The following is a 15,906-nucleotide window of genomic DNA, read 5'->3' as shown; positions in this document are numbered from 1 at the left end:
GACATCCGATATTGATACTTTTGATTATGATCAAAATAATAGTACTTTATAGTGATATCGAAATCATTTGATTTTGATTTTATTAAGGAATTCATATATTTGCATGCTTAAATTCAATTTGATAATATTACAATAAAAAATATATTTAAAATACAAACTAAAATTCAAATTATTTTCAGCTTGAAATTAAATTAAAATATGATATTCCTCGTTTGGAGTTGGACCGGACTGATGGTTAACTGTGCTGACCCAATCAATACTTGAATAAAACGCTTGTCGGCTCAACTTTAGAGAGAGAAAGGCGGAGCCGAAGTTGCAGAAATTTTTTTGTTGTTCCTTCCTCTCTTCTCAGCGGGAAGAGATCGCCTTCCCTTCGCTCCTCCTTCTTCTCCCCTGAATTTAATTTTCTTTTGATATCTTCTCTACTCATAATTACGATTCTCGTTTCAATCCCCTTTAGAGTAAAATTTCGATCTCCAATTTTGTTGCTCCGTGTCTTCCTCAATGGAGGGTTTTTTTGGCAAATTGAAGAAACTGGATGCGTACCCTAAGATCAACGAGGACTTTTACAGCAGGACTCTCTCCGGAGGCGTAATAACCATCGTTTCGTCCATCGTCATGTTTCTCCTGTTCATCTCCGAGCTAAGTATGTCCACGCTCTTTATTCATGTTCATGACGATTGGATGAAAATTTTTTATTCATTTGGAGCTTGTTATGCGAGGATACTTCCTTCTTCAAATTTTCTAAGAATCATTATTTGATGGATTGGGTTTTGCTTAGGGTTCGGTTGTAGTTGGATGTTATTGTACGTGTCCTAAAGTTTATTTCTTTGGATACTTCGTGCGGTCAATACGAGCTTTTTCCTGTTTGTATTGGATTGGAGCGGCGTGTTAGCTTTTGTATATAGAAGCAATCCTAGCTGAAAGTCACATTGAATATTGAGGCAGTTGTTGCTACCTAACTCGTAGTTTTATGTTTGAAGAAATTTCCATGCCCATTGTTTAATAGAAAACGGATTGGAGTTAAATCTGTAAACATCATTTTGCACAATATTTCTGAATGTTTGGTATGTTTGAAATTCTGAAAACGTTCTGCTGCAAGATTTTTTTGAATGCTTGGTATGTTTTTCTTGTATAAACAATTACTAAAGAGATCATTTTGTCATGGTAAAGAAAATGAGACACTTCTTTGTATGAAGGTGCTTTGATTTGTTATTGCATAATTGTTATACAATTCAGCTCTTCCATCCTTTCAATTATTTTCACTATGGATGATAATATCTACATGACATACCTACTTTTTGCATTCCCGCTCTCTGTCAATTGGTATAAGAGGTGAAGTTAATCTAAAAAAATTATTTTTAAGGAAACTAAGGTATGATTTTGATTTTGATTGCTTAGGAAATCATGCCATCAACTTATTTTCTTTTCCTCACTCTCTTTGATCTCACTCTCGATATGACCTCCGCAATAATTGTTTGAAGCTTCTACAAAGCCTTTTTTGGCTACAAATTCAATATATATTGTAGAATTGTGTGCCTATAGGGTTTTAATGTAATTTAATTTATTTTATTTGTAAGTTATTTTATATTTTTGAATTTTTTTTAATATATTGCATCGAAAGCCTTCTTAGTTTGTCTCTAATAGCCACTATCTATTTCTCCCACTTGATTAGGTTAGTTTTAGTAAATCTCTTGGAAAAGAAACATGAGAGAAAAAAAATGAAAGAAATTACAAATTTGAGCAAAAATATTCAAAATTGAAATAAAAACCTTAAAATTTGAAATCAAAATTCAAATAATTAGTAAATAATATCTTGTTTTTTGGCTTGAATTTGAATTTATATTTTAAATAAAATTTGAGAACTGTTTTCAATTATAATGTTTTTCCACTTCACTCTCACGCAACCATTTTATCCATATCATGCATAGTGTTCTCCACATACAAAAAAACATCCTTTACAATGCCTTCTACATTACTTTGTATTGTTCTTCAGCCAAAATCTCAGTTGTTATTGTTTGTTTGAATTTGAAAGTTAAATTTTAATTCAATTTGTAAATAAAACTTGAATTTCAATACTCAAATTCAAAAATTGAAGCAAACAAATTCATCTTACTCCTACGGCACCTTTTCTTCCAAAATTTAACTTGATTGATTTAACCTGACTTAATTCCATCCAATAAGACCAACATACTCCAACCACAAGCTAAAGTGAAAAAAAGAAACAAAACTTTCCTCAAATTAGTTTTGCAAGATAAGAGGGTTAATTTAGATTGATTAATCCCTGTACATGAAGAAATCTGAATTTCCAGTGATACCTTTATAGAGATGTTGTCAATGTCCTTGAGGATTTGTGATGAGAACCTTTCGCCGATTTAATTGATGATGATGTTTTTCTTTTTTGGGGTATATTTTCCATTTATCATTTCTACATTGAGATATATCTCCTTCTCTTCTCCGCTTTTTGTGATGGATTTTGCCTGGGTTGAATTTTACTTGCTCAATCACATAGCTGAAATTCAATTCCTTTTTCCATGGTTCAATTATGCATTTGAGGTGCCTGCTTTAAGACACAAGCCACCATGAGGAGCCCAATAAGCGCCTCAAATCTCACAATTTTTTTTTGCCTGAGCATGATTTATGCTTTCTTAATTTGGGGCATAAGCATCATGGCTACATGCTTCAATGCACATAGAGTTATTCTTGTCCTGGTGAATTGATGTAGTGTTAGGCATCTAGTTATTTATTTTTCTCAAATATTTATTTATTTTTGTTTTAATTAATATTATTAATTTATCATTCTTATGTTTATTTGTTGTGCTTATCTGACGTTTTGCTATTTTCTTAGGAGTAAAATGGTTAATTGTGATGATGGAAATGGGTTGTATTTTTCATTATGATAATGTTTGGATTGTCCAAAAATGTTGTGGTTGCTATTATAAAAATTAGACCTTAGGCTCTATTGCTGGGCATTGGTTTGGGAAGAACTCCAAATTTGCGCAATCGTTTAATTAAAATTGCATGCACAATTTAAATAAAGAATCAAAGAATAGCAGCACTTTTCTTTTTTAAGCAAGTGCTGCAAAGTTTCTCTCAGTTTTCCTTTTTTTTCATGCATCATTTTGGTAAAAAAGGAGACCTTAATGCCATTTTCATCTCTTCTTTACCCACTTTTGGTACTTAAACCTTTATGTGGAGTTTGTCAAAGACAACAGTCTTGTTTTATGTTTGAGTTTTATTTTTATGGCCTTAAACGTTATTTATTCTGAACTGTTGCTCAAATATTTATCTTTGGTCAAACTTTGCATGTTAAAAAAATTATTTCTGGTGATATTTTTTAAATGTTTGATCCCTTTTTTAATGTATTATGAGTTTTTTTTTTATATATATAGAATGATTTTAACTACCGTTTGATATTGATCAGAAGTGTAAGTTTTGGATTATTTCAATGTGGTATGAACTAAAAGTTGGCACTTTTTTTTCCTTTGGCTCGATATAGATAAGGATGGATTCCAAGCATGACTATAATACTATGATTTGTTGGGTTCTTTGCATTACCATACATACACTCCACGAGAAAATGGGAATTTTTTTTTTTCTTTTATATCATAGGAAAGTGGCCACCTGGAATCAAATGAAGCTCTATTAATAGGTGTAGCTTTTGTTGTGTAGGTCCACCCACAGATCAATACAATCATCTTGTTTACTTACAGGACCGACTGATGAAAACAAATTGATTCCTATATTATACTTTGAGCACAGTTTTTAACCCCATATGAATACCATTTTTATTTTTATTTTTATTCTTATTTGCTATAGATGTTTCTTTTATTTAAATGATCACGGAATATGAGAAAACTTTTCATTTGTTATTGAGATATAATTGTAAAACATGAAATATCATAATTTATTATTTCAATATATAATTTAACTATTTTTAATTGCTTCAATAAAAGTACAGTGGGAACTATAAACAAAATTGAAAGTTAAAATCGTTGAATTTTAAACTTTTGTGATAGGACTGAAATTGAAGCTAAAGTTGTATTTTAGAACCTTCTTTTAGAGTGGAGTAGAGAGCAACCCTAGGGTTGATATTTAACTTGCCTATGCCCTGGCAATGTGATACACTCCGGAGTCAAAACCAACAAGCAACAACAGCGAAACAATGATAGATGGAAACAAGTCAAATAAGGGTTGTTCTTAGGAAAAATAAATGCAATCAAGTAAGTTAAAAAGGTTGATCTACTTTACAACCATACCCTTGTCGTCGTTCTGAATACCGCCAAAAGAAGAAAACACCGCGGCCAACAAAATAATGCGTAAAGAAAAACAAACCCACCCTAGGTTACCTCCCTTAAAGAATCCTCCCAGAACTTTTGAAAACTTTAAACTTTCTTTTTCCAATTTCCCTCCAAACCTATTTTAATTTCTCCTCCTTGAGTAAGTAATTAAGCCTCTCGTGGAGCCCACCTTCTCCCTACTTTCTTCTCTTGTGGCAACATGCCGCCTCGCCTCTTCACACGAACAGGATCAACTCACTTGTTCCCCACAGGCCTGTGGAGCCCACCAATACAACATTCGCCTGTTCCCCGATCTACCTCCTATTCTTCATGGTGTGATTTGAAGTAAATCTCACCACCGAATTGAGAGACACCTCCGCCACATCCAAATGCAAATGCTCGTCCTCCATCGCCTCCTCATTTGATTTCTCGCTCTTTGTATCCTCCTCCTGAACTAAAAGAATATGAAGGACGTGCTCTGTGTAACGGTATCCTGGGACATATTTCTTATTACAAAAGTAACACAATCCTTTTGCTCTTTTACCCTGCATTTTTTTCATATGCGAGACGCTTGAAATTACCTCTGGGACGGGTTCCTATATTCTTCTCTTCCGGCTTCTCTTTCGGAAATGACACTGTCTAGATCCTCGATGTCGTGACTGTCAATTTGCTCTTGTAGAATTCTCCTGTGTTGCTGCTTTTGCTGTTCTTTTTCACATATTTCTTATCTTCCATCATCTGGGCGAACTCCATTATTTCCCTTAATCTTCACGGTTTCAAGGGGCAGATGGTTGCTCATATGTCGAGCTTTAGGCCTTTCATGAAGTTTCCTTACAGTCTTGCTACATAAATCTATCTCAACCTCCCTGACAAGAGCTCAAACTTCTCCCGATATTTTGTAACCGTCCCCTCTTGAGTCAAAACATAGAATTGCTCATGTAGGTTTCCTTTCTGAATGGCTCGGAAATGCTCCAACAAGTCATTAACTCCTCCCATGAGTGCATCAAATACCTTGCCTCCATTCACTGAAACCATTCCAAAGCCTTCGCCTCCCAGCATAATCCCGTTGCCATGAGCTTCTCTTCCTTTGCTAACCCATTAATTGCAAAGTACCGTTCCACCCAATACACCCACCCATTCAGTTTTATGACCCTGCTTCTCCACTCCAACTTTCTCTTCTTCTGGTATTTCCCCTAATATATCTAGGGTGAAACTCCCTCCTTTGATCATAGACATATCCCACTCCCGATTCTCTCCTTCCTTCATCGAGCTCTTTCACGCCCCGTTCACCATCCCTACTCCAATTTCCGGCCCATCCCCCTCCATTGGAAGTCTCCACTCCTCCTTACAGAGTCTTAGGGTGACGCTCTGGTAGGTATATGATGTATTATTCGTTGTCTTCTGGCTTGTTTCCCTTCCTTTTTGACTTGAGCAAAGATTCTCTGATCAATCATTGGTTAGGGTTTGCAACTGGAGTGGTCAGCACGACATTAGACTGCACATCCATGAGTTATTTCATCATCTTCTGCATTTCTCCTGTGCTCTCAAATCCATGCTCCATTCAACTTTTAATGGAAGAAAACTTGTCATCCATGGTGGCGAACTTCTCTTCCATTACTGATCTGATTTGCCCTATCTCTCCTTCTGGCACATTCACTTGCTTTGCTACCATCCCACCAATATCTATGCTCTGATACCAATTTGATATGCTCTAGACTCAAAATCAGCAAGAAACAACAGTGAAACGATGATAGATAGATGGAAACAAGTCAAATAAGGGCAACTTTTATGAAAAACAATTGCAAACAAGCAAGATACAAAATATGATCTAATTTTCGAGAGGTAGATCGACTCTCCCACACGCTAGACGTCGCTAGGAATACCACCAAAAAAAGAAAACACCTTAGCCAACAACATAATTCATAAAGAAAAACAAACCCCCCTTGGTTACTCCCCTTAAATAATCGTCCCACAGCCTTTGAAAATTTTCCTTTTCCACTTTCCCTCCAAATCTGTTTCAATTTCTCCTTCTTGAGTATGTAATTAAGCCTCTCGTGGACCCCACCCTCTTCCTGTCTTCTTCTCCAACAGTAACATGCCATCCCGCCTCTTCACGCGAATAGGATCGGCCCGCCTGTTGGTTTGGTGATCAGGTGGAATGGCATTCGATCGGTCTCTCTTGGACCTATGGGGGTAACACAATGTCATCTTCATAATATAGAAGTAAAGTTGCATACATCAACACTTCCTAGACCCTGCATAGGAATTCCTTTTTCTTAAGTTGATTGTTTGTAGAGATAAAAGGAAATTGCTTTGCTCTTTCTAAGTATTTTAACCAACAGCTCCTTGTTCTTTTATGAATTTTGACTATTCAAACCTATCCTTGTTAGCATACATCACTAGAATACTTTTGATTTGGAATCGAATAGTGGAAGTGAGAAGAAATTGGTAATGTGCCATTATATATTTAACTATCTCTATCTTAAACCATAGAAAAGTTACCCCAATGTACCGTAATATGTACTTTTGATTATATTTGCAGAGCTATGACTAATGTTGCTAAACAACACTAACCAAACTTGAACTTTGCGCTTTAGCATTGTTTCATGAATGGATTATTTTTTCATAAATTTTGTTAACCCATGTTTGGTGTTATTCGGTGTTGTGTATTTGATTGGCTTGAAAGCCTAGAATAAATTTTATTGGCATGAAAAAGCATATTGTTCGATTCGGAATACTTACAAAATCTTTCATGGTTGTGCATAATTCTTTTTATAGTTTTATATGGATATTGGTTCAACAATATGGTTGTATTTCTGTTGTTTGGTTATCGTGCTGTAGTAAATGAGGTGTAATCTTTTGAGCAAATGAGGTCATCATGTTATTTTATTTGATAATATATGTGCTTATGATATTGTTACTCAATTAGTTTTTTTGAAATAATCAACAATGCCAACTATTTATTGTCTCAAGTTTTCAATTGAAGGAAAGCATATTAGTGTACTATTAATTAATACCTTATATGACAACATTACAAATTTTAGCATTTTTTTTGTCCCTTAAATTCATAGAAAATATTGGCTAAAATGATTCAAAATTGGCAAAAAATAAAAAAGTTACTGTCGAAGGGCCATTTACCACAAAGAACTGTTAATCTAGTCTCCATAATGCGATTTAAGAATACTAGATGTAGATTTATTTGTTGGAGGGTTGTTTGGTTGGATATAATTGAAATGCTAAATAAAATAAGGTCTCATTATGTTTGGTTGCTCATGTTTGTTTACTTGGTTGGGAAGTAGACGTAGGAAAGTAGCTTTAAGGAATTGTTGCCAAGATATTAGCTAGAGCTGTTTGGTTGCACATGTGGTATATATGCTGTTTGAAAGATAAATCATATATTTTTATCTGGCAAAATTTTTTTGCAGAGCTGCTTTGTCATTCGAAGTTTTGAAATACATTGCTTTTTCCTTTTTTTTATAACATAATTATTGAGCACAACATTTATTATAAAATAAATGGTAGTATTTCAAATTTGTTTCTTTGACAGTCTACTTTTAAAAAGCACTTTATGGTAGTTGTTTTAAGGTAAACGTCAAAAAGCAATTTCTCACTGAAATTTTGGGTGGATAACTTCTCATATGGCTGGTGAAAAAAAAATATAATAGAGTTGTTCGCGTTTATTTTGCAATAACCAATTAATCTTTGCATATGGTAAAAGTCATTCATAGCATTAGATTTGCTTTGAAGATAACTCAATTTTGCTGCCTTTATAAATTGTGTTTATTTCAAAAAGCAAAGAAAATGTGGCCTATTCCCTAATTTTTGTTTTTTATCGCAAGGAAGGTGTAAGTTTCTTTTCATTTACATTCTGAAATTATTAAAGGGCAGCTTATAGGTTATAGAAAGTTTATTTCTAAGTGTCAATGATGGTTCTTAACGCTTCATTTAAATAGTTGGGGTGCTTTTTTTTAATCCTGGAAATGTGTAGTGTATGAGGATTAGATCTATTTTTTCTGGGTTGGTCTATAATAAAATTGTTGGACTAAATGTGAAAAGGAGTATATTTTTTTCTTTGAAATGTTGGCTTTTGAATGGGCAACAAACAACTAGCAATTGCAGATTATGATTTCTTTAATCTTCCATAGCATTTCTCAACATCAGCTCATTTCAAAATAGACATAAGAAACAAGGTTTGTGCATCAACCGCTGGTTTTTTAATTTGTCCCTTGTCACTCAAATGAGTGATTGGTTTTAGAAGTTAGGAAGTACTCATTCATCATTTGAACAACTATCATTTAATCAAGGGAAATTTACATACATACCACACAATTCATATGTATTTAAAATTTTACATATCTAAAACCCAAAATTTGATTTTTACACTTGTAACACCTTGTTGTCATAAACTTACACATGAAAAGGTTAACACCTTGGTGTCTCTAACCTACACACGAAAAGTAGTATTTGACTTTTAAAAAGGCAGCGGTGGTGGTATTTTTATTGTGATGTTAAAGAATTGAGTGGTATGCATGTAACTATGAATGTTAAGGTGTTAGATATGTAAATACATCTGAATTATGTTGTGTGTATGTAAATTCTTCATTAATCAATTATGTCACATACATCTTCTAACCAAGTTGTTATTCTCCAGTCCTGTGCTTTTTTTTCCTTTTTTTCAGCGCTTGCAACCATAAGTGAACCGGAAAATTCAAATGAAAGTATTTATTACTCCATCTCAGTGATCTTATGTTGCGAGTTATTTATTCTGGGTGTTTCATTTCTTTTGTGTGGACAGTCATCTGTTTTTTCTTTTTTTTCCGTGGCTTCAAACAGGATTATATCTTCGCCCGGTAACGGAAACAAAGCTTCTAGTGGATACTTCTAGAGGAGAAAGGCTTCGGATCAATGTAATTGGAATGCGTCAACCTTTATTATTTTTTATTTTCAATGTGTTGATTTTGTCCCATCTGATTGTAGTAAATGTTATTCTTAACCTCTAGTGGTCTGTGCTTGGTTCTGGATGGTGGTTCAGTTTGCCCATAACCATTCTGGAAACTTTAGTCTGACTTGGTTACCACCTTCTTTGTGTAAATATTAGATATAGTTGTCAGATGATTACTATCTATGAATGTCCCTTTCGTTTCTTTGGATTATGAGCCTAAAATTTGGGATGCTGTCAAAGAAATTCATGTATTTTTAATGTTTTAAAAAATAAACTGGATCTGCCGGTTCTGCCAGTTCAGGTCCACTAATTCGTTTGGTTCAGGACCAAAATCAGTTGTGCAAAGAGGCAAACCGAACCGGTCTTTTAAAAATCAACTGATTTTAGTTATCAATTTTGTCCTTTTAATTTTGATCCGAATGTTAGAAATAAAAGATTTAGACTTATATAGAAAATGGTTAAAATATCATTACCCGATTAAAAACCGCATTCAAAATATTTATGAGTCAAGCATCATGAATTCAAATGTTATATATTGAATTAGTAAAAATATTTTACTATTATATCATATTTTAAACCATTTGAATTAAATTAAAATAATTTTAATTTTTATTGCGTCATCTTATTAAAACTAAGGTTTAACCCCAGTTGAAACATTGAAACTTGAACTTTTTTTTTCTTCCGTTTCAATGTCCAATTTGTTTTTAACAATCCGGCATCTAATAGAGCTTCTTTTACATGATCTTTGCTGGAAACAAATGTTAAACAATTCACCAAATTCAAGTAGTTTTAACCATATTTGACTTGCTTCAATCAAATGGGATTTGAAATCAAACACTGTAAGGGGTACCTTTCTCGTCAACTGGCTTGATAGCATTTAGGCATCTATCAGGCTGTGACAACGGCACCGCTGTTCCGTACTGACATGATTAGTGGGTGGCGACAGGTTGTGGTTGCATGCCGTTCTGATTTGTTACAAAAAACTGGAAATGTAGGGAGCCATTTACCGAGTCCATACGTCAAACTTGCTAATAATCTTTAGGTAGTTCTATTCAACTTGAAACTGTGAGTCAAATGGATGAAAAAGCAAGTCTCTTGTTTGTTTTAAACTTCTTTGCGATATTACCCCTTCAAAAAGCCTGTATTGACTTATTAATACCCGTGTTTGCACTCTGCACTATATAAACTCATATTTATTAAGTACTTTCGTTCGTAACTATAAATATTAATGAGCATTGTTGGTACTTAATAAATTATAGTATTGTTAGACTAATTTGTTCTTTAAAATTGTGGTAATTGAATTGAATGTTTGAAGCATTTTCTAATTTTTATAGCTTCTGATGATAATTCAAAAAGACTAAAACTACAAGCAAAACTCTAGATGCTATCAAAAGCTAATGCAAAGGATACTTTGAAATAGAAATTGATGCTTAAACTTTTGTCATAATTTCTTGCAGATTTTTTCTTAGATTTTTTTTTTTTGGTGCTTTGTGTATGATTATTTATTTGTGCATCTACTACTCGATTCATTTCTATTCATTTGTGTTTACTAAGTGCAGTTTGATATCACTTTCCCTGCACTTCCTTGTTCAATAGTCAGTCTTGATGCCATGGATATCAGTGGAGAAGAACACCTCGATGTGGTAGGTGTTTTTATTCAATTGGTTGTTTTTATCTTTGTTATCTGGTCACCTCTATTCCATTTGTTTCACCTCTCGAGAAATCTTTCTATGCTGAACTTTGTTTCCACTGTAACACAGAAACATGACATAATTAAACGGAGGATTGATTCCCATGGCAATGTAATTGAAGTTAGACAAGATGGAATTGGTGCTCCAAAGGTCAGTTATCTATTACATGTTATCTCTCTAGGAGTCTTAGTCCCTACTGAGTTCTTCATAACTGCTGTGATTTTTGTTTTGGGGGCATTTACGTACATCACACACAATTTTTTTGTATTATATATCTCACCCCTAAACTTTCATATTTTCACTTTTGGAAAGTGAAATACATCTTTTCATGCATAGTTTCAAAGTACCAAAGTGCTATAAATGTAAATATGAAAGTTTGGGTTTGAGATATGTAAATACATCAGAATTGTGTGCTATGCGTGTAAATTTTTCTTTTGTTTTACTGTATTGTAACTTTTGATGTAAAAATTGTTGACCTTATTTTCAGTGAGGTCTTAGTTTCATACTCCTAGAACCCAAAATCTAGCCTTAGGAGTTCCTTGTTGACCATTTTAGCAGACTAGTAATGGAGTCCACCTCCCGTAGAACTTCAAACCTCAAACCACTTATTGACTCATTTTTGTGAAAAACTTACATGAGTGTTTCCAAGCACTCAACTTCTAGTTGCAAGGGCTAAGGACTAACATGTAGAGAGCCCAAAAATGAGTTCATACATGATCATACGACCTTAGGTTAACCCTCCGTGACTCAGCAACGCACTCGCTACACCATGTATGAAGTTGGCACGTTTTTTGTCCGACCGTCGGCAAACTTGTCCGGATGACCCCGGATGACGAAACGGACTACGTCGGCGAATCCGAAACGTCAATTTTAGCCTGGAAGGACACCCATATTGCTAGGGTTACACACACGCACAAATGACATGAAAATCGATGCATTTTTTTAGCAGGACGCAAGTCGGGCTCAACTCAGGTTCGACTTGGGCTCGATTCGGGCTAAGCATAGCCCAATTATCTCGGGTCAGGCTGACAACCCAACCTGTAATTTAAAATTTCAAATTTCAAATTACCCATCTAAATTCTTAATTAAATTTAATGAGGCCTTATTACTTTCTAATTAAGCTGTTGTGTTAATGGAAGGTAATCAATTCCTCCATTAATCAATTCTCTGCCGAATCACCTGTAACAGACACATTGAAAATTTGGATATACAGATCGAGCGCTCACTCTTCTAGCAGACATTTGACTCCCTCTTCCTCCTCACGCTCGAACCCGTACCCCTCCTTCACAAACCGAAACCCTCGTCTCATTTCCCCGGCCCCTGCTTCGCCTCTTCCTCTTCCGGACGTAGAAGAAGCCTCATTGGATACCAACCTCACTCTCCTGTGCGAAGCTCCTGCTCGCCTCCCTCACTCGACAAAACTCTTCCTTTCTGCGAATTGAAATGTTCGACTCTTTGCTACGACGAAGTCCCCCTCTTCCTCGCTACCGAACCCAGCTTCCTCTTCCTCTCTCGACAAAACTCTTCCTTTCTGCGAATTGAAATGCTCGACTCTTTGCTACGACGAAGACCCCCTCTTCCTCGCTACCGAACCCAGCTCCCTCTTCCTCTCTCAATTCCGGCTCCCTCCTGCTCGGCCCGCGTCTCCTGCTTTGCTTCCTCGCGTTCGATCCCGCCTGCTTCCTCGCTCGACTGAACAGCTCCGCTCGCCTCCTCTGTATCGAAAGCCTTGTCTGCCTCATCCTTTTGATTCGCCTCCTCGCGGCATTGAGACCGCTCGATCCCACTCCCTCTCGCCTTTTCTTGTCTCGATCGAAGCTCCGCTCGCCTCTCGTCCGCACCGAAGTCGCTCGCCTCTCCTCTGCACGAAGCCGCTTAACTCTCCCATATACGTCTGATTTGCCTCCCCCTGCTCTCGACAGAACACTTTTGTCCTCTTTCGAAACTCTTTGTCGATCGCCTGCCATACTCTCACGCGCAGGTTTGCACTCCTCGATCTTACCTTCTACTTCGATTATTCCTTATAGTTCACCACAAATCTTATATCGAAGTATTTGGTTCTAACAATTCTTGAAACTTTCTGACCTTATTGTATACTGCTACTTCTGTTCTCAAATTTTTTGCTTTATCAATTACTCTGCATATTTCATGTGGGTTGGTTTGGCATTGGAGGTAATTTTAATGATGTCTTTTTCTGTTCTTAATACCTGAACATTTCATTTGCGTTAGATAATATTCTAATTTTAATGTTGTCTTCTGAAATCGAATTGCATGGTTAGAGAGAATTATGCCTCCACACCATAAATTATTTGTTATTATTTCTCCAAAACTAAGTGTGTCTTGCATTGGATGAAGCTTAGTTCAATTTGATTATGTCATATTGTCTAGATAATGTCAAGTTATGAATTGCTCTGTTTAGGCAACTGTTTTTTTTTACAATTGTGTGGTTGGTGTACAGATATTTCTTCTCATGCTTCATAGCTCCTATCACTATCATTTCCTATCATTTCATTTTTGATCAATTTACTGGTTAGGATGATTCAATATCTGTGAACATGTTATTTTTTATGAATTCATACTTCAACTTTTGTTTGGCAACTGTAAGTGAGCATAACCTGTGATAGTAAAGCTGATGTGAAGAGTCTTCTTTGATGTGGTTGACATTACTGATTTTCATTATCAATTTGCTAGAGTTAGCACATTTATCCTCTTCAGTTCTATGGGTCATTTTTTTGTTGTACTTGAATATCACCACCCCATAAAAGAATGAAAATAAAAAGTTTTAAATATTTCATCCAAAAGTTTAGGGGAATTTACATGCACAAAGACATCGTTTTATGGTTGTTTTGAACACTGGTTTGGAGCTGTTTGAAAGTGTCGTTGTGAGTTGTAATTTTTTGTTTTGTTTCGTGTCTTTTGGGCTACATCTTTTTATTATATTTGATAGTTTTTAGTTTTATTTTTTTACTCTGAATTGTGGAACATTCGGGCCGATCAAAGCACTGTTTTGGAATAGATTTCAGTACTCTTCTCAGGGGTCGATTTAATTACACCTTTTGAAATAATTTAATTTTTTTTAGATTGATTCACTTGCTGTTTCGTTCCTTGGCTTTGTTAACTTTGGAAGTGGGTCGGCTTTCTCTTTTCGTTTGTTTTGTTATTTTTGTTAAATGGTTAAGTCCAAAAAATGAGAATTTATGATTTAATTACTTTGAAAACACTTAAAAATATTTGAGGATTAGTTGGAAAACACTTAATTGAGGGTAGAACACCTTAAATTACTTGGAGCACAAGTTAAAGTATAGGCTTTCCAGATTTTAGGAGCACACCCTAAGTGAGAGTCCATCTACTTAATTCTCAGTGTAGGCTTCTTAGATTTTAGGAGCACATCCTAGGTGAGAGTCCATCTACCTAATTCTCAGTGTAGACTTTCTAGATTATAGGAGCACACCCTAGGTGAGAGTCCATCCACCTAATTCTCAGTGCAGCCTTCTTAGATTTTAGGAGCACACTTAGGTGAGAGTCTATCTACCTAATTTTTGAATAAATAATGAAACTAGACACTTGATCCTCATTCACAAACTGATTAAGACACTAGACATGAGGATGCACCGAGACGTAGTTCATGCTTCCTTAATTAAATCAACAGTGAAATTCCTGCAATTACTTAACCGCAATGCAATTACTTAACCTACAATGAAACCCAGTGCACCGAGATTTGAATTTGGATATTACACTCAAATCCTTCTGGCAATTGGAGAAATTTGTTAACGCCGCATATGGATCACTGGACAAGGATAAGTCTAAGATCTAAGTGGTGAGGGCGATGACGACATTCTTTATGTGTGCTTAAATGAGGGATATAAACTGAGATTATTAGAATAATATCTTCTACCTCAATGATCTTCAATAAGGAAAATGAAAGAATCAATGATACTATTCGTCGATTCTTGATGGGATCGTTGTCACCGACCCTCTTAGGTTATCATTAGTTCTAGCACGATTAGAGTGACTAGCCTGTGGACTATACAACTTTACAAACTATTTACAAAAAAAATAAAACAAAAATCTTTTTTGCATGTTAAAAAGAACTCTGCATAAAAAGACTTAAACAATAACTTTTGCATGAAAATCAAATAATTTTTCTATGAAAATTTATAAAGGTCCACTGCTAATTACTTGGATTGAGGTTAAGGACTGTCATCCGTAGATTATCAGACTGGTAACTCTTGTTCAAGATCGGGAAGTGTCGACACTATTTTTTTTGTGCGGGGTTTGTCCGTAAGAAGCTGTCGGTCATCGGAATTGAAATCCCGTTGCCCGCTTCTGAAGGACGTTTTAAAAATTTTAATTTTGAAAAAGATGAAGTCAAACTGACCCCATAATTTTCATAGTTTAGATGAAAGAGCGTTTTACCTCAAATCCTGTATCTATCCCGAAGGATAAACACAAGAGTTGAGGGTGAGACTCGATCAAATAAACTAAAGAAAGTTATGACGTCCGTTTGGTCTGCAATTACCGACAAGTTCCCCTTTTTAATATGAAGAATTAGTTTGGTTTTATATTATGCTGGGTTCAGAAAAAGCTTTATATAAGGGCAAGCCCCTATGGTTAATTACATCATAGATAACTGAAGTTACCTATGAACTCTCGATAAAAGTCAAGGAAAATTACTTTCAAGGAGTTCAAATGGTAATGACATTTCAAAGATATCGGACTAAGAAGTGTGAAAGAAGATTAGTTCAAATTTAGAACATTTTGTTTTGGAGTCCAAAAGAGGGAACACTAGAGGATGTCACGGATCCGAAGGAGAACTTCGGTGACTTCCTAAGCTATCCTATTATTTGGCTTCAATTTAGGAGAAATCATTTAAATGTTTCATCCTGCAATTTTTTATTTATTAGGATTTATATTTGTGCGAAGCAATCAGCACAAATAACCTTGAAGATGTGAGGATTTAGGTCATGACGAATGACAACCTCGGAATCCTAAG

At 35.2% G+C, this 15,906-nt stretch overlaps 1 protein-coding gene across 1 annotated transcript in view; it reads left to right on the top strand.

Annotated features, from left to right (window-relative positions):
- Window positions 1-255: 255 nt before the first annotated feature.
- LOC110021438 (endoplasmic reticulum-Golgi intermediate compartment protein 3-like) overlaps window positions 256-15,906 on the top strand; it is a 35,438-nt gene continuing 19,787 nt past the window's right edge. Inside the window, exons 1-4 of the mRNA XM_020719921.1 lie at window positions 256-646; window positions 9,114-9,187; window positions 10,782-10,865; window positions 10,983-11,063. Of these exons, the coding sequence (XP_020575580.1) occupies window positions 505-646; window positions 9,114-9,187; window positions 10,782-10,865; window positions 10,983-11,063 (381 nt within the window). The 5' untranslated portion in view covers window positions 256-504. The remainder of the gene's footprint in view (window positions 647-9,113; window positions 9,188-10,781; window positions 10,866-10,982; window positions 11,064-15,906) is intronic.

The sequence above is a fragment of the Phalaenopsis equestris genome, unplaced genomic scaffold (assembly GCF_001263595.1).
Source record: "Phalaenopsis equestris unplaced genomic scaffold, ASM126359v1 Scaffold000134, whole genome shotgun sequence".
NCBI lineage: Eukaryota > Viridiplantae > Streptophyta > Magnoliopsida > Asparagales > Orchidaceae > Phalaenopsis > Phalaenopsis equestris.
Note: the sequence above shows the minus strand (reverse complement) of the source record. Positions and strands in the feature narration are given on the sequence as shown.